Genomic DNA, 22506 nt, shown 5'->3' on the forward strand with positions numbered 1-22506 from the left:
ACAGCTAGCCAGTATCTGGCACAATCAATCAGATTATTACCTTTTCCAGTCTTCTATAGCTTTTATAATGTCATGTTTAAGTCCGTGTAATTCAAGTCACCCTTGTTTAAAACCTTTCAGTGACTTGCTCCCCTTGTGTTCAAAATGAGGCCCAGGATCCTTGATGCAGCCCGTGAGGTTCTGCATGACCTTGTTCCTGTCCATCTGGCCAGTTACGCTCCATGCTCATCTTCTTTCCGGTGACCACTGTCAGATCCACAGGCCTTTTTCAGCTTCTTTGGTTTCTCAATCTCTTTCCTGCCTCGGGACCTTTATACTTGCAATTCCTCTTCCCAGGATACTCTTCCCCTCCCTCTTAACTAATCCTTCAGGTCTCAGTGCAAATGCCACCTCCCCAGAAAAAAGCCCTCCTTGACCCCTCAGTCTAAATGGGGGTCTTGTTGTAGTTCTCTCTCATAATACCCTGTTTTCTCCTTCATATTACGGATTATAGTTTGTAATTATATATCTATCAGTGTTTGTGCTATTCGATGTCTGTATCTCCCATCAGACTGCAAGCTCCATGAAGTCTAGGGCTGTGTTGATCTTGCCTGCTTTGTCCGGTGCCTCCCTGGCACACGCCACGTACATGTTAGATGCTCAACGGTGCTGGCTCATTGAAAGCGTGTGTCACGATATTTCATCGTGTGTCCATCCCACATTATTTACTTCACTGCCGCCCTATTTCTCAGACATTTTCTTCACTTCCAGTATTTTGCTAGTCTAAACAAGCTGGACTCTTGTATAGTTACTGGAAGGAAAGGCAGTCCTGCCGCTCCGGGGCCATTGGCCCTGCCATCTCCTCTTGGTCTTCACCCCTCTGCACTGCACCCAGCCCTGCCTGAGGCCACTCGCTTCGTGACCAGTCATCACTTGAACCCTTTGGGCTGTGTGATCATGGCCCCACAGAAAGACACCCCTCCATTACTGCCGATCAGCAGAAGGGTGACAGTGGGGGCAGACCACACGTCCCACCCTGCCCCTCCTCTTAAGTCCCCACAGACCCACTGCTCAAGACCCAGTAGATAGATCAGACTTTGCTCAAGGCTTGGGCCTATGGAAAGACCTTTCAGTGTAAGAAAATATTTTTAAATAGCAGACAAAATTTAACTTGACCTATAGCCCAAGGGGACATGCAGGAAAAAGAGCATGTTTCACCTTTAAGTCCCATCATCCCTTGGGAAAAAGAAATCACCTTCTTCTCCACATCATGAGGCTCTCAACCCTCATCTGATCCAATCCCAGTGGTTTCTCAAAGTCCCCACCATTTGTTTGAAACCAGCAAGGTTCGGGTGCAGGGCTAGCAGCAGAATGGTCCGAAGTGGGCTCAGACCACCACACAGGTAGCAGGGTGCTCCCCCATCCGGGGAACCAAACAGGGCCCCCCATCGTCCTCCCATCTCCTTGGACAGTCTTGCTGCCTGAGTGACCTGGCAGGGCACATGTCATGTCCCCATACAGTCAGGTGAGTATGCATGTTCACACGTCTCAAAGACAAACACAACTACCCAGAGGCAAGAGCTCCGTCAGGGTCACGTTAAGGAAGGCAATCCTTCCCTAAATACATGTACAGTGATCTGCAGAGACTGTGTCCCTCCGTACGCCCGGGCTTCCAGGAAACTAGGCTGAACCAAGTGGGTCCTCTCTCCATCTTAGCCTCAAGCTCCAGCTGGACAGCAGGTCATTTCATGACCTGCTGGCATCTCTGCTCTCCGCCATGAAACTGAAAAAGACCAACATGGGGCCTGACCCGTACAATTCATAAACTGTTAGAGTGGAATTTACTCATGCTTAGTAGTGAAACATTAAAGATAAACAATGGAAACAATTTTACCAAGAGGAGGCTGCTGAATCCTACTAGCTGCTGGAATCCTTCCTTAGACTACAGTTTACTCTCCACTGATTTTTCTGGGCATTCAGAATGAACATCAGGTGGAGTTTTGCCAACTCAGATTACCTGGAGGAATTCTAAGAGTAAACCTTTATTGTGCACCAACCCCAGCTTGTGTCCTTGTCACAATTGTCTACTCTAATCCTCACAAACCATCCTGAGAAGCGGATATTGTTCACTCTCACTATTGTTTGAATAGGGGACGGATGCTCAGAAACACTCGGTGACTGTGCAAGGTCACACCGATGCCAGTATTTACTCTTGTCGGCTGAATGCTGCCTCCATTTTTTTCCACCTTATCTTATGCATTCTGAAGATCTCTCTGAAAGAGAAAATGCAGCGTTATGGCTCCCCGTGCAGCCTGAACTGTTAGGGTGTGAACCGGCTTTTATGGAACAGCCTGCTTTTTTTGACACGAGCAACGTCCTTTTCAGGGAAAAAAAAATCCTTATAAATCATCCACCTGGGGTTTTACCTCCGTTACTTTATTTTCATCCCAGATGAGCTCCGTGGCCATTCTTACACACGCCTCAGAAGGTGGAATTCACGACCAATCAGTGTGCAGTCAAGAAAACAGAAACTGCATCAGGCATTTCATAGGGAGACTTCAAACAGGGAACTGGTCACAACTTCTGACGGGATGGAGGAGCTGTCATTGGAGACAAGCACTCACAGAAACAACCAAGCCCCCTGGGCTGGTGGACCAAAACGAGGAGCGCCATCGCCCCTGCCTCTGTGATGCGTGGAGTGGGCTGTTGTCTCGCCTGCCCACTGACTGGCGATGAGTTTCTAATGTCCAAGCAGTGTATAAGAATGACCACAGCCACGATTTGGAATGCAGATCAAATATTGGGGACCCAAGCGCACTGGTCTCTGGGGTTCCTGAAACAACATTGTCTACTGTTCTGGAGAGCACCCCCTGCCACCTCTGGCCCCTGAGCAGGCGGCCAGGAGTGCCCCCACACTGCCAGGGCAGGGCAGCTGAGGCCCGCGGACACCTGCAGGCACCCAGCGCTCCTGCCGTGGCAACCAAGGCAGAAACAAATAGATTTTCCCTTATGTACACTTTCTAATCTCCCATGAATGCTGCTCATTAGTGGAATCTAAATGGAAACCAGCAGGCAGGGGATTTTGGGAAATGTGGTTTCCAGGCTCTGGGCTCCTGCAACACAGGGGTGTGTAGAGTGAGTATGTGAGCAATAGACAGACATCAGCTGTCACCACAGCTAGAGCTGCCAGACTCCATCACTTTGGATCAGTCACAAGGATTGATCTCGCGTGGGTGTGATGGTCCTCAGTCACAGCTGTGGGATCGCACAGGGCAGAAGCTTAAGGAGAGTCACGGCATTTATATATATGGCATTTAAATAAATTTATTTATTTATATCTAAATAAAGGATACGTGTGTGGGAAGGAGAGGAAAAATCCCTGCTCCAGCTGGGGTTTAAGAGAACACAGCCGGCCCGGCTGAGTGGCCCGGCCCCAGTGAAGCTGGAGCAGTGTCGCTGCCGCACGGGCTTCGTTCAGAGTCCTCAGCCTCTTCCCTCAGGCTCCTTCAGGTGGCGAGAAATAGTGCCAGGGACCTTCAATGGCAAGTGTCTCAGGTTGGGTTACCCAGGAAACAGATTCTGAGACAAAGACTAGTGTACAGGAAGTTTATCAAGGGGTGTTCTCGGAAACAAAACCCAAGAGGGAGGCAGCGAAGCAGGAGCAGACAGAGAGGGGGTGCCGAAACGTTCCCCATGGGACCTCGGGATCCTGAGTGGTCTTGAATTGAGCTGTGGAGGCTAGAACTATGGCCCTTCACATTGACCATTGGATGTAGGCTGGCCCCCAGGAAGGCGCATACCCTCAATTGACATCTTTGGGTGCAGGGCAACGCAGCAGCAACCAGATGTCAGCTGCCGGGTACTGAGTGCCCTCATCCCGAGGGGGCATCGGGCAGCACACCACGCACCCACCGCTCAGTATGGGGCAGAGTCCACTACTGCTTAGGCCACGGTGCTCAGCCACCTCGGTGACACCCTCTGCTCTGGCAAGAGAGGGAATCTGGCCACCATCCTAGCCTAAGCCGCCATCGCTTCACATCTGGGTTGCTGGCTGCTGGGAACCTCCAGTTTCTCTGCTTCCTCGTTTGCCTGCTGCCATCCATCCACCACCCCACGGCCAGAGCAGTCCCCTCAAATGTTAACTCGGATCACGGTACTTACTTGCTTAAGCCCCACCCCTAGGCTCTCGACCACCCTTGAGAGCCCCATCACGACCTCCAGGTAGAAGGGGATCTGGCCAGCTCACCTCCCTGCTCCCCAGGCTGGCCCTTTCTGTTCCTTTCCCACCCGAGGCCGTGGCTGTCCCTAGAGCTTCCCCTTCATAGCACGAAGACCTCAACGCCAACATCCCCTTTGCAGTGAGGTCTTTCCCAACCACACAAATTTGCCCCCTCTCCCAGCCATTCCCTGTTCGTTTCCTTCACAGCACTCTTCACTCACAGAAATTATCTTACTCGTTTATTGGCAGACTTGTCTGGTTTGTTCCTCCTAATCAAATACGAAGCTCTGCAAAAGCAGGAGTCAGCACCTACAAGGGTACCCGGCCCGGGGTGGGTAAATATTCGTGCAACTCTGTGTGAATGGACCACCTTCTCATACAAAGGACACATCGTGGACAAAACTTCATGAAAATCACCTGATCAGTGTGTGGTCTTTCCTCGCATCCAGTCTCAAAGAGGTTGTCCTGGCTGGGACAACAGTCCCTGTCCTGTCAGCCATGGTCCAGGGAACAGAGTCAGCCTCAGTGGTCCGACCCAGCAGGTGCCATGGCGCCTCCTTCAGGAAAGAATCACGGGTCCCACCTTCCTCAGACGGGGGCTTTGCAGAGCTCCTTGGCTTCTTCTCTGGTGCGGACCCTCAGCCCAGCCAGGCACCCACCTGTGTGGGTGTCGTGACTCAGGGCCCGAGAGTCCTCAGATTTCTCCTGTGGCAGACAATGCAGTGTGGTTCGAGAACTCAGTCTCCTGGGGGCTGATGTTTCTGCCTGGGTACAGGTCCAGCAGTTCATCCTGTACCAGCGGAAATCACACAATGAGGAGAGTCTCTTCCCAAGGCTTGGAAAGCTTCTTAGTGCTTAAAAAAATCTCGTGTATTCCAGCTCTCTGCTATGAAACATGTTTTAGTAAAATGACCACTGCCACGTACGGAGGCCTGTTGCTGACAAGGCTGATGCCATCACTCAGGGAGAGCTAGGTCCGCAGCTCAGACCTGGCCCCTCCACCGCCTTACCTGAGAAATCAAGGGGGTGGGAGGAGCTACTGTAAGAAAAAAATGATTATTGTGAGTAAAAACTAAAGTGGGACAGGTCTTACTTCAAAGGTGAACTAATTCATTCTGTCGAAAGGTAAAGGGAGGGGGGGAAAGTAAAGGGAAATCCTTCCTCATCCCCACCCCATACCTCATTCCACTGAAGCTTTGAATACTATTCCATATGCTTTTTGCAATAGTTTAACTAATAAGGATTCTGCAGAATTTGTCCGCGTTTTCTATCTAGAAGTCTTTGGAATTCTTCAAAGCTTGGCAGGAAGTGGATGAATTAGGTGGATCTCCACCCTTGTCAGATGAAGAAATCTCCTCCCATATTTCTGCATCTTTCCCACCCATGCAAAGGGCTATTTGCATAAAAACGATCCTTTTTGGAAGGTGTTCTGTGTTTTTCAATCATCCCTAGAAATAAAATCACAGCTCCTGTCTCACCTTACACTGAAGTGTTTTCACACGCCAGGGGATTGCTTACCGGCACCTAAATATAGAATGCAGTGGGCTTTGATTTCAGACCGATACTACTCACAGCTGTCTTCAGGATTTCAACGAGGTGTCAAAGTGGCCTTGGAAGGTGTTCCTGGTTCTGAGAACAGGTTGAGTGATTCTCTTTCTGTGCCAGAGGGCCTCCATCTTCGGGTTTCCACCAAAGGGAGATGCTTTCTGGCACCTTCTCCTGAGGTTTCAGCAGGATCTGGACTTGGGCTATTACCTGACGATGTGAGAGAACAACTGAGGGTAAAGCCATGTACCTTCAAGACCATTTCTCTCCCTGGTTTCTCAGTACAGAAAGATGATGGGGAGGAATTTATTTCCGGACCAGAAACAACATGCTATCATGAAACAGCACGGTCATTGACATCAAACTTGAATTTGAACTCCAGCAGCTTACAATGACCTCACATAAAGTGCATCGCCTCCCTCAGTTTCTTTTTTTTAAAATCAGGACTATTCCCCTTTCCACTCAAGCTTGTCATAAGATCCACTGATGTACTGTGTGCCCCTTTCCTTGCATGGCTGCAGAAGTTGAGGCGGCCCATAAATTGGCAAGGAGAGACCACAGTTCTTCATGTTCCCAGTGTGTTTTGCTCAGCGTCTGGAACCCTGGCATCAGCCGGCAAAGCAGATGTGCAAATGACACTCATTATCTTTAGCCCCCGGGGTCCCTCATGAAGGTGCTCAGCTGCCTGTGACACTAGTCATGTCACGGGCTCAAGAAGCTTAATTTTGTGCTGCCCCATAGCCCTGTTATAATTGGGGCTGATGTCATCACTCAGGATGAACTTATAAAAACATGCTCTGCTCTTAATACGAAATGCTAACCAACCTCCAGCCCCTCTCTGGTCCTCCAGCCAAATCACCTCGGCAAAGCTGCCCATCCTTACTGGTGGGGCAGGGGACCAGTCAGGGCCAGTCTCCGTGGACCTCACCCCTGCCTCTGTCTCGCCAGCACCCTGGAAGACCTTGGTCCAGGTTATCATGGGACATGTGGATGTTTAATAAATAGCTGGGCTGATGATGATGATAAGTATCTCGGCTTTAATTCACCTGTGTTAGTCCCAGTATGGATTTTGTGCTCTTTAAATTAACCCGATAAAGGGACACAACCGCTTTAAAAACAATTAGTTTAATTATGCATCTGTGGTCCAGCAGGATCTAGCGGGAGTCTGTTTTTCCTCTAATATTAATAACTGCACTGTACAGTTAAATGAATGTCAGCGGAGATCAGCAGCATCTGAGCTAATACGGCATTTCTCTTCTGTTCCTGTTTGTTTCGTCTTGTTTTGTTTTTAGGGTCAAGTTGTGTTCCGGAACGGGGAGAGAATGGGGACCATTAAATTTACTCAATTTCAAGGTAGGCTTTTTGATGCTGCTTCTTTCTACTTGATGAATTCTGTATTCAGGGATGTTGTTTTATGCCATAAAAATACATCGAAACAAATGGAAGTATGATGTTCCTGATAAGAGAAATCAACATCAATAGAAAACACTTCTCTGTGAAAACATTTGTTTCAACGTATTTAGAATTTTTTTCTCAGCTGTGTGCCTTCCCAGGCCAATTCAGTCTCCCCACGTGACTCACAGAGACCTGTGAAAGTACCGGGGTGGGGGCGGGGAGCAATCAGTCAGTTCCAACATTCTGGGAAACCTTGCATCGTTTCAGTGTTTGGCCATAGAAACTTTCCGACTGTTGACAGAGGTTGACAAGTAGTGAGCGAGCCTGTCTGGCGTCACCCAGCATCAGTCCCGGCAGCGTGTGGCCAGTCCCACTGTCTCCTGGCCCACACTGTCACCCCGGCCCTTGTTTGCTGTAATGTTGCAAAGCAGCTCCCAGACATTATCTCATTTCAATCTATAAATACTGCAGTATGCATTTCTACGAGATAAGGACTTTTAAAAACATAACCACAATACTATTATCACACTTGAAGCATTTAACAATTATTCATATCCTTTCATTTCCAGTCTGTGTTGATTCTCCAATTATTTCAAAAATGTCTCTACACTTGCTCTGGTGGAGAATCCACCCAAGGTCCATTCTTTGTACTTGGTTAATGTGTCCCTGTAGGTCTCTTCTTATCTATGAGCACCTCCCACACAGGCCATTTATTTATTTATTTATTTTTAAGAAACCAAGTCATTCGTTGGATTTAAAAAAAAAATTTTTATTGATTGATTTTAGAGAGAGAGAGAAAGGGGAGTGGAGAGAGGGAGACAGAGAAAAACACTGATTTTTTTTGTTCCACTTTTTAATGCATTCATTGGTTGCTTCTTTAATGTGGGCGGATATGAGATCAAACCCACAGCACTGGCATATTGGAGCAACACTGCAACCAACTGAGCTACCCGGCCGGGGCTGCTGAACTTCGCTACTGTCAGAGGTGGAAGGGGCTCGGAAATCGTGCCAACCGAGTTTCCTATGTGATGAGGAGGAGGCGGAGGTGCAGAGGGGCAGTGGCTTGTCAGGGCCCCCGTGAGGAGTAGGGCTGGGCACTCCTCAAGGCAGACCCTCAGCGTGGTCCTTTGCAGGGTCCTTAGCCAAAAGCACCAGACAGGTCATTTATCGACGCTGTGTTTGTCAGCCCCTGGATGTTTCTGAACACCGTGCTTCTGTGTCATCTCTCTCTGAGCAGATCCCAAAGTCATCCAGGAGAAAGCGAGAAATGAAATCAGGTTACTCAGATTCATTCAGACATATCCCCACTGGATTCAGATCCGTCAAGGGAGGTGTCCTTGGGTACTATCGCTCCGTAATGCAATCTTGTAGATTTACCCATTTGTCTTCCCATGGCAGGTAATTGAAACGTGTGTCAGCTCTCCGACGTGCACAAAAGATGTAATTTTAGGTAAATGTAATTATTTTCCCATTTGTTAAGTCTTACTTCTTCATTGGTTGAACCAAGTAAGCATCTTGGCAAAGATATTTACTTCTTTTTTTTTTTTTTTGAGTGATTGCAACTAAATTCTCTTGTCACCTTTCTAGGTCTCAAATTATATGATTCTAGGGGAATATTATGTAAAATATTGATTGGCCAATCACAACTATGAGTGCATGCCAATTTTACTGCCTTTTCTTCCCTCGATGTTAGGACTAGCTACCAAATCCAGTGCCTGCTTTTAGGCATCTATTAGGAAAGCACTATAATAGTAATTGGGGCAGGTTTGGGCCCCCCCGAGTTAAATCACTACAGTACATCAGGCCAGTGACCTCACCTCTCTGAGCACTGTTGTCCTCATCTGTTGAATAAGAACATAATCCTACCTATTTTCTTGGGATCTGGGAAGAACTAGATGAGATCATACAGAGAAATATGTGCGTGCATTTCTTGCTCAGCAAGTAGTAGTGATTATGATTAACACCTTGTCAAAAATGATGACACTTTTTCTGGGGCAAATCCAGATTTCCTTGGTGAGTTGCAACCCTATTGATGCCTTCTTGTTTGCCTTCCCTATAGCTAATACCCACACATCATGATATGCAGGTTGTCAGAGGCACAGGGCCTCAGAGGTGACCTTGTCTCACTACTTAATGGAATAAATGGGAACTGGGGACCCAGGAAGGGAGGTGCCCCCCCCCCCAGGGACATGCAGCTGATCAGTGGCAGTGCCAGCCACTGCCTGAGTTCTCCCTTCACCACACTTGCATTCAGCCTTTACCAGCTGTCAGAGCTGGGCCTGGCAGATACTCCTATTTGCATGGTTTTCAAACAGACATGGACCATGTTGACAGAGGGATGCTGTGCTCAGGGCATGTTCAGATCAGTACAATAGCTAGTTATCCAAACCCATGGGTTTGCAGAGGAGCCTCATGTGCCAGGGTGGAGGAATATTGCACAGGCCCTCTAAGCCAGGAGGGCTTCCGGTTATCATCTCATGTTGCAGAGGGGAAGGAAGCGGAGGCCTGGACAAGAGAACGGACTTGCTTGGCGTGGGCCCTGACTCCCTGTGAGACAGTAAGGTCATTCCTTCTCTCCTCTGGAGAGAAGAATTAGTTCCCGCTTCCCCTCCAAGGGGAGCTGGCCCCAGCTCTGTCTTCTGGGACCTTCTAGGAATCACCCTGAAGATAGGCCTGTGCCCAGCCCAGGGGTTAGCAGCTCCTAAATCACCTCATGTCATTGGCCTTGCAAAAGGCTTCTCAGTGGAGGGACCGTGTTATTTTCTGCCACTTCCTTCACACTGTCTATCCTCCTGTTTGTTTCTCTCTCCCTTGCCTCCTGCCCTCTTATTCAGAGGGGACAGTGGATGGCAGGGCTCACGACAGAGCTGACTTACAGACAAAGAGCCAGCCCCAGCATGAGGGGGCTCCTTTTGCAAGATCCGCTGCTGGGCAAGTCACTTCATGTCCACTTTAGGGCCAAATGAGATTTTGGCCCTAAATCTGTAAACTCTAGTTCTGGGAAGCTACTCACGTTACCAGCATGCTGCCTGGCTCCTGGCTGGCTCTTGGTAAACGCTTACTGAATTAGTTAGTGATGCAGCTTGTGCAAATTTAAGAGCATCTTCATTTACTCATGGTTTCCCATGACGTAAGTTGAGGCAGAATGTCTGGTAAGCAGCAGTTAGACTTGACAACAGACATGTGAACTCAAGCAAATTCACGATGGTGGACATTGTTATTCCAGGCGGAAGAACTACATCTTGCAAACTTACAAGTGTTGGGTAAACAGAACCATTCTGAAATAATGTGCCAGGCCTAACCCCACAGATCCTCTTGAAACTGAGGCATTTTTGAACCCAGAGAGGATTTTAGAGCCCCAAGAATGATCTTCCTCATCCTCAGTTTCCCTCCATTTACTCCATCTGTTCCCTAGGGTTTCAGAGCCCTGACTCCCCATCAGGACAGTCCTGGGGGCAGCTATGGTAGATGCCATCCCGTGGCCCACCCACAGCTCCTGAGCATCCCCGGTTCTAGAATTATCATCCTACTAAGAGCTCCTGCCACTCTCACCCAGCAAAAGGAGTAAGCCAGATGTCCAGGGAGTTAACGCTTTCAGGGCCCGCCCTGAGCCAGGGCTGGATGGGAAATGAAGGCCAGATCCCTCCCTGTCCTTCCCCCTTACATGGAAACTCCCAAACACTCCAAGGTATGTTCTAGTCTGTCCCCAGATGTCAGCTGAAGACAACCCCAATAGGATTGTGCCTCAGTTGCCTTCCCGGAAACCTGCTCATTGATTCACCTTGTACTGGCTCCCTGCTCTTCCCTGTCTCACCTCCCAGAACCCCTATCAGTGTGTCCTAGAATGACCTTCCAGATAATGTGCATTCTTACCCTTGTTTCGGGCACTCTTCTAAGGGCGCTACCCGTGGCTCTAGGTATGACAGGTATCCTCCTGTTGACCACACACTTTGGGCGTAGTGGAGCTAGCTTACACCCCTTTCAACTCCAAGTTCAGAGCACCTCCCCCAGGTCATCGCTGACTTCCACCAAACCACATTAGATGAGGATGAATGTGAGAGAACTGGCTTTTTTTCCCCCCTTATGAAAAGAAAAAATTCATGCTACTGCCAAAGTCTAAACATGGCTCAGAATTTGCAGCAGGGAAGGAAGTTGAGTGAAGCTGTGATTAGAGGCTTGTTTGTGCTGTTCGTCGTGAAATCTCCGCATCTGCGCTCTCACGCGCTGTCCCTGCCTTCATTAGGCCCGTTTGTAAGAACCGCAGTGAGCGATGATGATTTGCTTGAATTTCGCACTGCTTCTGTGTAGCATAAAAGACAGAGTTCGGAATTTTATAGTTTAGCACCTGATATGAAGGGATGGGGTCTTCCATCGCTCTAACAACGTAATTGCCATCAGAGTGTACCTAGTGGAGCATGGGCTTGTCCTCCCGTTTGCCGGCATTAATTGCCGTTTGGTCTTCGGGGTAAAAGATACGGGTCTATTCAGTGCTAATTTCCTGATCGGCTGCCAGGCACTTTATACCAAGTCCTCTGGGGGAAGTCAAGTTGAATGTGAAACGCTCCCTGCCCTCCCACGCCCCCCAGCGGCTTCATAATCTCTCTGGCCAAGTGCCAGCACCTTTGAAAACAGGAAGATAATTTCCCAAAACCTACTAGGAAACTTTCAGGGCATGTTCGACCCCAGTGTGAGACTCTGAGGCTGATTTTTAATATCCCGTTCCTCTGTCAGGGCCAGCGCCATGGCTTCCTTCACCAGGCCATGCATCTGGAAGGGCCAGTTTGTCAACGGCCGCTCGACTTGAAATAATTCGAGCGGAGACATAGCCCATCAAACTGTAGGAGACACTGGTAGGGATGTGGGTCAGCAGGAACATGAATTCACGTAAACGTGGGTTCTTTCGGATGGAAAGCCTGACCCTGACCTTGACACCTCCCAGCCCTCGTGACCCAGGGCTTAACCGTCAGGAAGCCCAAGGAAGTAACTCGGAAGGAAGGCAGAATTATTTAGCAGACCTTGCATCTCATTGAGCTTTAGATGCTCCATGTCAAAGGGAGCCATATCTCTTTTACAGCGTTAGCTCTGCTTGAATGCTTCCAGTGATGGAGAATTCATCTCCCATCATGTAGAAAGGATGTGAGCTCTGAAGCAAGCATGGCTAATTGTCAGTAGCTAGGCACTGTGGCTTAATTTTTCTGAGCCATCATTCCAGTATTTATTTAAAAATAGTAAAATACAAGGTGATCATTTTCCTTGCCTTGAAGGGGGTGGTGAAAATTCAGTGTCATGAGGCTGTGAGTGTTCCTGGCTTGGTGACTGTCACCGAGAAGGGTCATGCAGCTGCTGGCTTCCTTATTCTCTCCTGGGCAGTCTTGACAATGACCCCAGATTTACCACTTTCCAGACTTTAGTGAGAAAAGTACAATCTTGCTTCCTTAGGACACAGGTCATGCTCTATACGATATCATTAGTACCAGAGAGCTCCTCTTGTTTGTTTACACCTTGTTTGTTATTGTTGCACCCCGTTCCTCCCTCCCTTAAGGAAAGGCAGATGCTCTGTTTAATACATATGTTGTGTTTGTATGTGTTTTTACAAAAGGTAGTATATTACTGTCTTTTGTGTATGTACAGGGTCCGGCACAAATAATGCCCCCTTTTTATTACAAAATCACGAGCATGTAATTCTGTAACATAACAGTATCACCCTCAAGTATAGCACATGATCTTTTAGGTGAAATGCTCACATTAAAACTATAAATGATCACACCCATGGTATTACCCCAGCAACCACACTCAAGCAGGCGTCACTTCTGCCAGACTTTGCATTTTGAATTTATGTCATTGCAACCCAATTACATATTTTCCTGTTTGTTGTCTCCCCTGCCACTCAGCGCTTTGTTTTCTCAGATGTCTCCATGTTTCTGGGTGTGTACCTAGCCCGTGGCTTTCACTGCCCGGCCCGTGGGGCATACCCGCCTGCACCCACCCACTCTCCCAGCCACAGGCACCCAGCTCACCACGACTGTCTGCCTCCATAAATAATGAGGGTCCTAGTACATGTCCCCTTATGGACCCAACTGGGCAGAGTCATTGGGTCGGAAGGTGTGTGGACACTGAACATGCCTAGAACCTGCCAGATCTGTTTCAGTGTCCGTGTCTGCTCCCACCGGCACGGGGACTCCTGTGACCCCACCTCCCGCCAGTGCCCGTCTATAGGTATAAAGTAGGATCATCTTGCGGTTTGAGATATTATTTCGTTGCTTACTAATGGTGTGGGCATTCCTTCCTGTGCTCATCAGACGTGTGTTCATCATCTGCTCTGGTCCTCTGACCCCTGTTATTTTGGGGGCACTGTATTTTCCTTGTTGATTTGCAAGAGTTTTTTTCTTTTTTATACAATCTAAGTATCAGTTCCTCATTAGACTTTAGGCTTTGCAAACGTCTCCATTTGGTTACTTGTCTATAAACTTTAAGTCCTTGTTGAACAAAAATTCTCAGTTTTGATGTGGTTCCATTTCTTTTGGTTTGGGTCCTATGGTTGGGCTTTTGAAGTTGCCGAACAATCACCTCCTGGCACCTGCATGCCAGGTGCTGGCTGGGCACCAAGGCTGCTGCCCCCGGGAGCCCTGGACGCAGTTAGGAGCAGACTCAAGACCCTACCTGGGTATGATACCTGAGGGCATTGAGAGGAGGGGCTTTTGGCTCCACCTACCAGATTCTAGGAAGGCTCCCCGGGAAAGGTGGCCCCTGAGACACGCTCTGGAGGACTGGCGAGAGTTAGCAAGAAGAAGAGAAAAGAGGCCCTCTGGGTACAGATAACCTGTTGTATTCGTATGTGTCCTGGGTCCCCTCAGGTGCTTAGCTTCGCTCTCGGGCCAGTCTGAGTGAGCCAGTGGACACATCTGCTCTTGGCCAGCGTCCCCTTGGCCTGTTAAAAAAAAAATCTCAAAACAACAATCAGTGAAGTTAACTTATTAAAGTTGTGGCAGGGACACACTGTTCTGGGAGACAGACACAGGTGTGTGAGGGCCCAGGCCACGGGAGCTCAAGTCCCTCTCTGCTCAGTGCGGCTTCGGTCTGCTGACCCCGCAGGGAAAGGAGTGACCCCACAGGTTCTCTCCACAGGGACCACACTGGGGGTGGGCTTCCCGAGGAATGGCGGGCCGTCCTAGCAAAGAGCAGAATCAAGGCCTGAAATTGCTGCGTTCCCATCTCTGAAGAACCGCCAGGAGCCGGAGGTGATGTGACGCCCAGCCCCCTACGCAGAGCCAGGGCGTGTGAGGGGAAGCCTCAGGGAACAGCTTTTAGCTTTGAATGACGGAGACCCTTCAGAGCAGCAGCAGAATCATCAAACAAGAGTTGGAAGCTACAGCGATCTCCCATCCAGCCCTCTCGCTGGAGCGAGACCCAGGCAGGCGCCAGGCCCTGCCCAGGGCTCCTCTCAGAGCGAATGGCAAAGCTGAGATGAGCTCCAAGTGTCGGTCTCCCAGTCAGAGGTCTTTCCGTCTGAATTTAGGAGGGTTTGTGGGGGGAGGGGATGTCCTCGAATGGAGTAATCGTATAGCATCTTGATTTTCACTGAGCCAGGAGCAAGATTATCTTTTGTTTTAAACCTCAGAGTCATACACTGAGTGTTTGTTTGCGAGAACGGTGACACCTTAAAGTATGCACACAGCTTTCTCAGTTCAGGGGTAGAGCCAGTTGGAGACCTGTAGGCATTTGGGGCTGAGGAGAGTAGAGCCCCTGTAGCAGGATGTGGGGACCCAGCCCAGCAGGAGGTCAGCGACCCTACAACTGGTCCTCCTGCTGGGGCTGGCTGCTGCAGGACAGGCGGAAGGAAGCGTCGCCTTGTGATTGCAGCCATTCCCCGGCCACCTCGTGGGTGCTCTCAGGCCCCTGGCCAGTGAGTATTTTCACACTGGACTTCTTCTTAGCACTCTAATTTTCACCAGTGGGACCTACCATCCAAATCCGAGGTTTGAAGTGGTAGACTTTAAAAGACAGCACTCCTTGTTTGCCCACAGCACGGAACTAGTGCCGTTCTGCAGGAAAGGGGGCCCGTGGTTTCTCAGTATTTTTAGCCTCTGAGAACAGAAAGTGTCGCCTGAAGAGCCCTCAGCATAATCCGGTGGTTCTCACCTCCCTCATGCATTAGGGTCCACTTAGGGGGCTCTTAAAAATGCTGCCACCCAGGATCCACCCTCAGGGGTTCTGATATCACAGGTCCACACCAGGACCAGTCATCTCTATTTTCTAGAAGTTCCCCAGGTCACCCTGATGCCTGGCCAGGGCTGAGAGCCACTGGAGTCCCTGTGGTGCAGCCTGCAGATGGCGAGAGACTGAGTCCCAGAGACAGAGAATGATCTGTCCGGGGCCACCCAGTGAGTCAGTAACGACCTGCAGCAGAGCGCATGGGGCAGGGCAGTCCGCGGTGACAGTCCCAGTGCTGCAGCCCTTCTCCCTCTGCCCGACACCCCCACCTCCCAACCCCCAGTGGAGCTTTCTGTCTGCCTACAAATCCCGCAGTCCACAGTCCGTGGGCCAGTCTGTATGCAAGTGTGTGGTTAGCATTGTTTGTACAGTGGAGTTAGCAAGCAGCACAAGAGTTAGAAGTTGGAGGTGCCAGGAGCCTATCACAGTCGCCACACCCGGGGCCGTGGTGGATGGAAGAACACGGGGAACACCGTTCTTGTGCCTTCAGACCTGGGAGGGGCTCTGGGCAGGGTGTAAGGGGTGAGACTCTACGCCACCCGGATATCAGAAGCAGGACTTCTGCTCGGAAACGTACCTGCTGGCAGGAGTCACAGGCCTGGGCACACCTGGGGCATTGCTCCAACATGAGCAGCTGTCACCCAGTGCCCTGAGCTCCCAGAAAATGAGGTGCTGGACGGGGAGGAGCAGTGCTCTGGGAAGACTTCCTGGAAGAGGTGGATAAAGTTTGGACGTGTTGGTTTGGTAGAGGGAGGAAAAGGCCCCCTTCCGAGCAGAGGGACCATTGTGGGGAACCAATAGCAGAAAGAAAACACGGGGAGTGTTTGGGGACCTAGCAAGTAGTCCACGGTGACTTTTATCATGACTCAAATAACCCTAATTTATTGAACACTTACTATTAGTTAGGCCCAAGCCAGAAATTGCCTTTGCTTTCCTCTCTTACTCCCATAGCCCCCACCCTGAAAGTTACAGCCACCTGCTCACAGGGTGCAAGCTGAGAGGGAAATACTGTCCGCACGTGGGAATAACGTTTACCTCCCTGGCAGGGCTGGGCGGGGCTGCAGTCACTACACTGCAAGGTCAGAGATAATGAATTTTTCTTAATCTCTGTGTCTCCTGACTCCAGGACAGATGTCCAAGGCCTCCTCAGTCAAGGATGAGGAAATAACCTCATCTTCCACCACCTACACTGATACTTTTGAGGGGCTATTTATTATGAAATATCTCAGGCTGGGCCTGGCGTGCAGTCGGCACTCAGTAAACGTGGGCTGAGTGACCGGCAGCCCTGCTCGGTATGGGCGGGGAACGTGCTCTGCATTCAGAACTACGAGACCCCAGTTCAGGTGCCCACTTGGTTGGTGCCCAGCACATGGCCCCGAGCACGCACTTAACCCTTGCGAGGCTCCTCCCTCATCTACAGACTGGGGTGAATTATACCCGCCTCACAGTTTGCTATGAGCCCTTAAATGCAAGGTGTGAAGTGCCTGTGAGCCTCCGGGCACCGCCCCCAGGTAGCAATTATGGTGATTATGGTCATGGTGGAAAGCCGAGTATCATTTTGGTGCCATGGGACCTACGGCCGGGCCTGTGAGTCAGAGGGGTGGGCTATGTGGCTGGGGGCAAGGCTGGGGGCCAGCCACACCACTTCCTGGCTCCGATGATTTATTCCGATCAGCCTGAATATTTCATGCGCTGCCTCCCCACACCAAATAAATAAATCAGGGCCTCCCGTTCAGGGTGGCAGTGTGGGGAACAGAAGCTATCAAGACTGAGACTTCAAAAAGGCCCAAGCCAGGATGCTGGAACTCCCAGCAGGGTCTGCTAATGTGACATTTAGGGGCTGGGAGACCCAGGTAAGTGACAGCTGCCAGCACAGTATGATTCCCCCCTTTTGTTGGGGAGACCTTTGCTGGAGAAGGAAGTGACTTTTACAGCCCTGCTTTCCATCCCACTGTCAGAGGAATGCAGGCAGAAGGGTGGCCAGCCAATGGGATTCCTGGTTCCATTTCCCAAATGTTATTAAGAGGCCAGCAGGGCACTTGCATTTCACTTAGAGCCAGAGCCAAGCAGGCAGTCCCTCTGGGTGCATGTTGCTTTATTACCTCTGGGCATTTGGAGGACCAGGGTCTGCAGCTCTGGGGACCCGCCTGCCCTGTGGATGGGCATTCCTCTCTGTAATTAATACACTCAGGAGGCACAGGGGCCTGTGGAGTGGTCAGCTCCACTTGGAACCGTCACCTCTCAGGGATCCCATCCAGGTAGCCCCATGTCAAGAAAGAGTCCTCGCTTTGAACCTGGACTTGGCTCTTAGTGTTGGTAGGACCCTGGGCAAAGCCACAACCTGCCCAAGCCTCGGTTTTCTCATCTGTAAAGTGGAACTGAAGCCACCTACTCCATTTAACTGTGAGAACTGGAAAATAGTGTAGAAAATCCCTAGCCTGGGTCCAGGTGCACCGTGGGGCTCCGTGAATCCCCTCAATCCCTCCTTGCCCACTCGCCCCCTACCCCCTGTCAAAGCCTGCTCTGCCCTGGGGGCTTTTTTCTCTGCTCCCACACTTGTTCCCGTTGGTCCTCTGCCTCTAACGCCACCTCTCCTTGGATCTGCTTTGCCTGTGGTCACCAATATCCCCCAGATGCCAAATCCATTGACCCCCTGCTCTAGGGGCTTATCATTCCTGCTTCTCGGCGGTATGTTGCATTGCTGGCCAGCTCCACGGTGAAATTGTCCCTTTCCTTCTACAATGCCCACTCTGCTGGTGTCCTGGCCACTTCTTCCCAGTGTCCCCCAGAGGCGGGCGCTCTCCAGGAGTATGTCTTTGGTCCTCTTCACTTCTCACTCAGCCCTGTCCGTGGCAGTGCCCTCACTGCCCTCTGCTCCAACTCCCAGCTGCATGCTGATGGCCCCACGTCCCTCTCCACAGCCCAGATGATCCATGGGTGCCTCAGGCTCAGCACGTTCAAACGGGAACTTACCATCTTTCTGCATTAGTGCTCTCCTCTTGGTCTCTCCACTTGGGGAATGGCATCCGGGCCCCCCAGGCACCCACTTCACTCCCCTGCTCCCTACCTTTCCCACCCACTGATCACCCAGTTGTCCAGATTTTCCCTGGGAAAAAAGAAACCAATGGCAGATCTAATTACTAGTCTCCATTCCTCCTGCCACCACCCTGGTTCAGAATAGTTTCTGGGATGAAGGGAAATTCAAGTGTATCACCTGATCTAAAAACACACCTGCACACAAGTACATGTGCAGGAAACTGCACCCAGCATGGCAGCAGAGCAGTGTGTCCTCTGAAGATGCCAGTGCTGCCTCGGGATGCATCAAGAGAGACAAGACGTGCAGAACGGAGGAGGGGATGGTCTCCTCTACATGCTGCTGACCAGCTCACACCGGAAGGGCACCGGTCAGCCCTGGGTCTACACTTCATCAGGCAGACAGAGACACTGTGGAGTGTGGCCCAAGGAAGGCCTGGGTGGGGTGGGAAGCAGAAATGATGTTTAGTAAGGGGGTGGGGAGCTAGTGTCAGGGAGTGATCTGTCTTTGTCTTCAAGCTCTAGGGCTGTCCTGGGGCAGAGGGAGCAGAGGCAGTCTGTGTGGTCCCAGAGGGCAGAGTTAGATGGCAGGGGAATGTTGCTGAAAGGCCATTCAGCTCAGTGGCCAGGAAGGACTGGGTGACGGGCAGAGAATCCAGGTATGGGGGAGTGGGCTCCCCATCTGTACACACACGGCAAAGGACAGACAACCAGCTGACAAGACAGAGTGAGAGAGTGTTCCTTCCAGTCCAGGTCAGGTCAGAGGTTTTGTGATGCTACCTGGGCACAGGAAAGGCCTGCCAGAATATGGCCAGGGCCTGTGGGGAGAGCCGGAGCCGGGGAGGGGCGCCCAGACAAACACGGGGCTCGGGTCTGACCAGCCACTCTCTGTTGCTCCCCACAGACAGCAGGGAGGTGAAGGTGGGGGAGTACAACGCTGTGGCCGACTCACTGGAGATCATCAACGACACCATTAGGTTCCAAGGTAAGGCAGGCGGGCTTCTCAGAGGAGGGCTCTGCTCAGTTGCTCCCACGCTTGGATCTTATCTGAGGGCTGAGGATAAGCTCGAAGTCCCTGGTGTTGTGGGGAGGAGGGAGCATCCTCTTCGCTCAGCACATGCACTCACTCACTGAGCACAGGGTCCGCATCGTTCACCTGGGATCCCAGCTCCTGGGATGGACCACTGGGGTTTGTATGTGTGCTGGCTGTCGCCGAGGCATCTGTGTTAAACCAGAGGACGGCCTGGAGTCATTCTCTTTAAACATGGTCCAGCTAAATCTAGCTCGGTCTCTTCCCCTGGGAGAGGACTTGGTTGGGTTGGTAATAAGGCCTCTCTACATGCTACTCTTCCTGCTGGAGATTCTTCAGCTGAAGAACTCCTCAGCTTCTAGAACCAGATCAAATAACACCTCTTCTGTGCAGGCTTCCCTGATTGCCCCCAAATGGGCTAATGGCTCCCTTCTCTTGGCTTTCACAGTTTTTGGGGGGGTTTGTCTCTACCTTTACCATGGCCACTGTCACTTTGTATTGAAATTTCCAGATTGTTGGACCATGAGCTTTCAGACTGGATCCTGTTTAGTTTTAAATTCCAGGCACCAGCCAGGGTCTGGCACATGTTGGATAATCGGTGATATTTTGGGAAAAAATGAATACATGGTTGATCAAGTGAGCAGATGGGTCAGTGGGTGAACATATGAGTCACTGAAGTAGTGTGTGGATGGAGGGATGAACGAGCGGATGGATGGAGGGATGGGTGGATGGGCTTCACCAGTCTTAACCCCCTCGAGCCCATTTTGCCCCCACAGTCGTTCCTTCGCCATCATGTCACGCTGACAATGCCCCACCTCTGCTCAGAGCCCTTCTGGTGCCCTTTGCTCTCAACAAGGGGCCTCACCCCCAAGGCCTCCATGAAGGGACCCTCCTCACTCCTCCGCCTTCCCTTTCAGATCTCCCAAACCAAACCGCTTACGGTTCCTCCGATGTGCCCAAACGCCACCCTGCCTTTGCCTCTGCCGGGCTCCCTGCCCAGAACACCCTCTCCTCCTTGTTTTCCTGGTGAACAACCAACTGCTCATCGTCCTTTCTGTAGCCCCTGCTGACTCCGTCAGGCCGAACTACACCCTGCTTCCTGCTTCCCGCTCAGGCCTCCCGGTGCCTGGTAGTATCAGCCACCTAGAGACTGGCATCGGAGGCAGATTACATGGTGTTAGATGGAGCACAGGCTTTGGAGTTAGGCAGATCTGGGTTCAACTCCTGCCAGCTTTGCCACTTAATGGGCTATAAAAGCCATTTAACACCTAGAACACTGTTGCCAACCCCCACTCCGCCCACTGGATGGGAATCATCTTTTCTACCCAGGAGATTGTTGGGTGGATCAACTGAGAAAAACCCCTATGAAGTGCTTAGCCCATAGTAAGCATTCAGTGAATGTTATTGCTTGTTATTGCCTTTTTCTTGGTACGTGTAAGTTCCTTGAGGACAGGGACTGTGTCTTGTTTATCTTCAAGTTTCTGGTACCCAGCACTTGCCCGGCGGTGGCAGGTGGGTATTAATGATATTGACTGTCATGAATGGTGATGAATGAAGGAGCAGTGAAAGGTGAAGGACTGGCAAAAGTGGATGAATAATGAGTGGATGGACCAAATGAGGTGCAAGAAAGGAAACTCAGGGCCACTGCTGTCGCCAGCACTTCTGACAAGTCATAACCGTTTGGCCTCCATGACGTCTTAGTTGAGATGCACCCTGGGGAAGCACCCTCTCCCTGGAAGGGAAGGTCGTGTGGGGAGGAGGAGCTGTTGTCAACTTTCTGAAGTTGTTTGTACACAAACAACTACCGGTCATGGTCATCATGCAGCATTTGATCCAAACCTCACCCCCTTTCTTAGCATCCGGAGAAGGTTTTTTCTCCAGCCAAGAGCCGATGGGCACCCCCAGGATGGCTCTGGTGTTTGGGAGCCAGAAGTCACCTGAGCTGGCCTCATGCAGCCCAGAGGACAGGTGGGCGGAGGGAGGAGGAAGTGGGGGGTGGGGAGGAAGTTTCCAAATGTTGAGCTGTCACTGGAAGCTACAAATGGGGCTACGTCTGTCACCTCGTGTCTGCTTTTGCTCTGACTTTTTAGTCCTTGAAGCCACCCCTTATAAAAACCTCTTTACTTGGAACTGCTCAAAGCTTTACATTCACCATGCCAGCAGGTTTCTAGCTACTTTCGAACCTGGCAACTTCCCTAGACTGTCGAGATGGTTCAAATGCCTCTTATCTGCTGGATGTTTCCAAACACATTTGAACTTGTTAGCCGAGTTTTTTAAACACAGATGTTCGGGAGAGCTCTCAACCCCTGCAGCAACATCTGCCCCTCCTCCACCTTTCTCCTGGGAAGAGAGGCATGAGGAGGCTGGCACCCCTGGCACGGCCTGGGTGGGGGCGGTCATCGTGATCCCGGAGGGGCTCCTCGGGGCTCCCAGGTTCAGCCAGGCCCCGGCACCTGGCTGGCTCCACACAGGCCTGCTGGAGGGAAAGGTCCCAACATGTCACAGTTCTTCTACAGCAGAAACCTGACCTGAAACAGCAGCTGAGAAAGAGGATTTGCAAGAAGTGGAGTAGGCGTGGGGAGAGACCCTCTGTCCGCCCAGGCCACCCTGTACCAGGTAAAACTGGAACAGGACAGTTGTGCCGGCTCCTATACAGATGAGTGTGCCCTGCGTCCCTTGGGGCTCCCCAGGTCCCCGGTGCCCTTGAAGAATGAGCAGGGACCGTCTGCAGTCACACAGTGACGCAGAACCCCACAGCTTCAGTCCGGCCCTGGCACGGCAGGGAGGGAAGGGCATGCGGGTAGCTTCTGCCCCACCAGTTAGCAAGTCCTATGAAAATGGGAAATCAGAGAGAGCTGTTATGACAATGTCCTTGAGGCAGAGAATCCGCAGCCAGAGCACACACACATCTCCGAGGAATTGGCAGGCAGGGCGTCCGCCTGTTGAGGGATGGTCGTTGTCATGTGTTGGCACAGAGTCCTTGAAGCCAAAGCCAAGTTCCTCACCCGCAGCGACACCCAGGTACCCACTCCGGCACCCAGCCCTGCCCCTGCTGAGCTACTTGCTACCTTTGGGGATAAATGGCAATGGTTTT

At 51.0% G+C, this 22506-nt stretch overlaps 1 protein-coding gene across 1 annotated transcript in view; it reads left to right on the top strand.

Annotated features, from left to right (window-relative positions):
- The window catches only part of GABBR2 (gamma-aminobutyric acid type B receptor subunit 2), a 329685-nt gene that overhangs the window by 231126 nt on the left and 76053 nt on the right, over positions 1-22506 (top strand). Inside the window, exons 8-9 of the mRNA XM_053656129.1 lie at positions 7036-7096; positions 19287-19367. Of these exons, the coding sequence (XP_053512104.1) occupies positions 7036-7096; positions 19287-19367 (142 nt within the window). The remainder of the gene's footprint in view (positions 1-7035; positions 7097-19286; positions 19368-22506) is intronic.

This window comes from Artibeus jamaicensis, unplaced genomic scaffold (assembly GCF_021234435.1).
Source record: "Artibeus jamaicensis isolate MK-2021 breed Jamaican fruit bat unplaced genomic scaffold, CSHL_Jam_final scaffold_1964, whole genome shotgun sequence".
Lineage (NCBI taxonomy): Eukaryota > Metazoa > Chordata > Mammalia > Chiroptera > Phyllostomidae > Artibeus > Artibeus jamaicensis.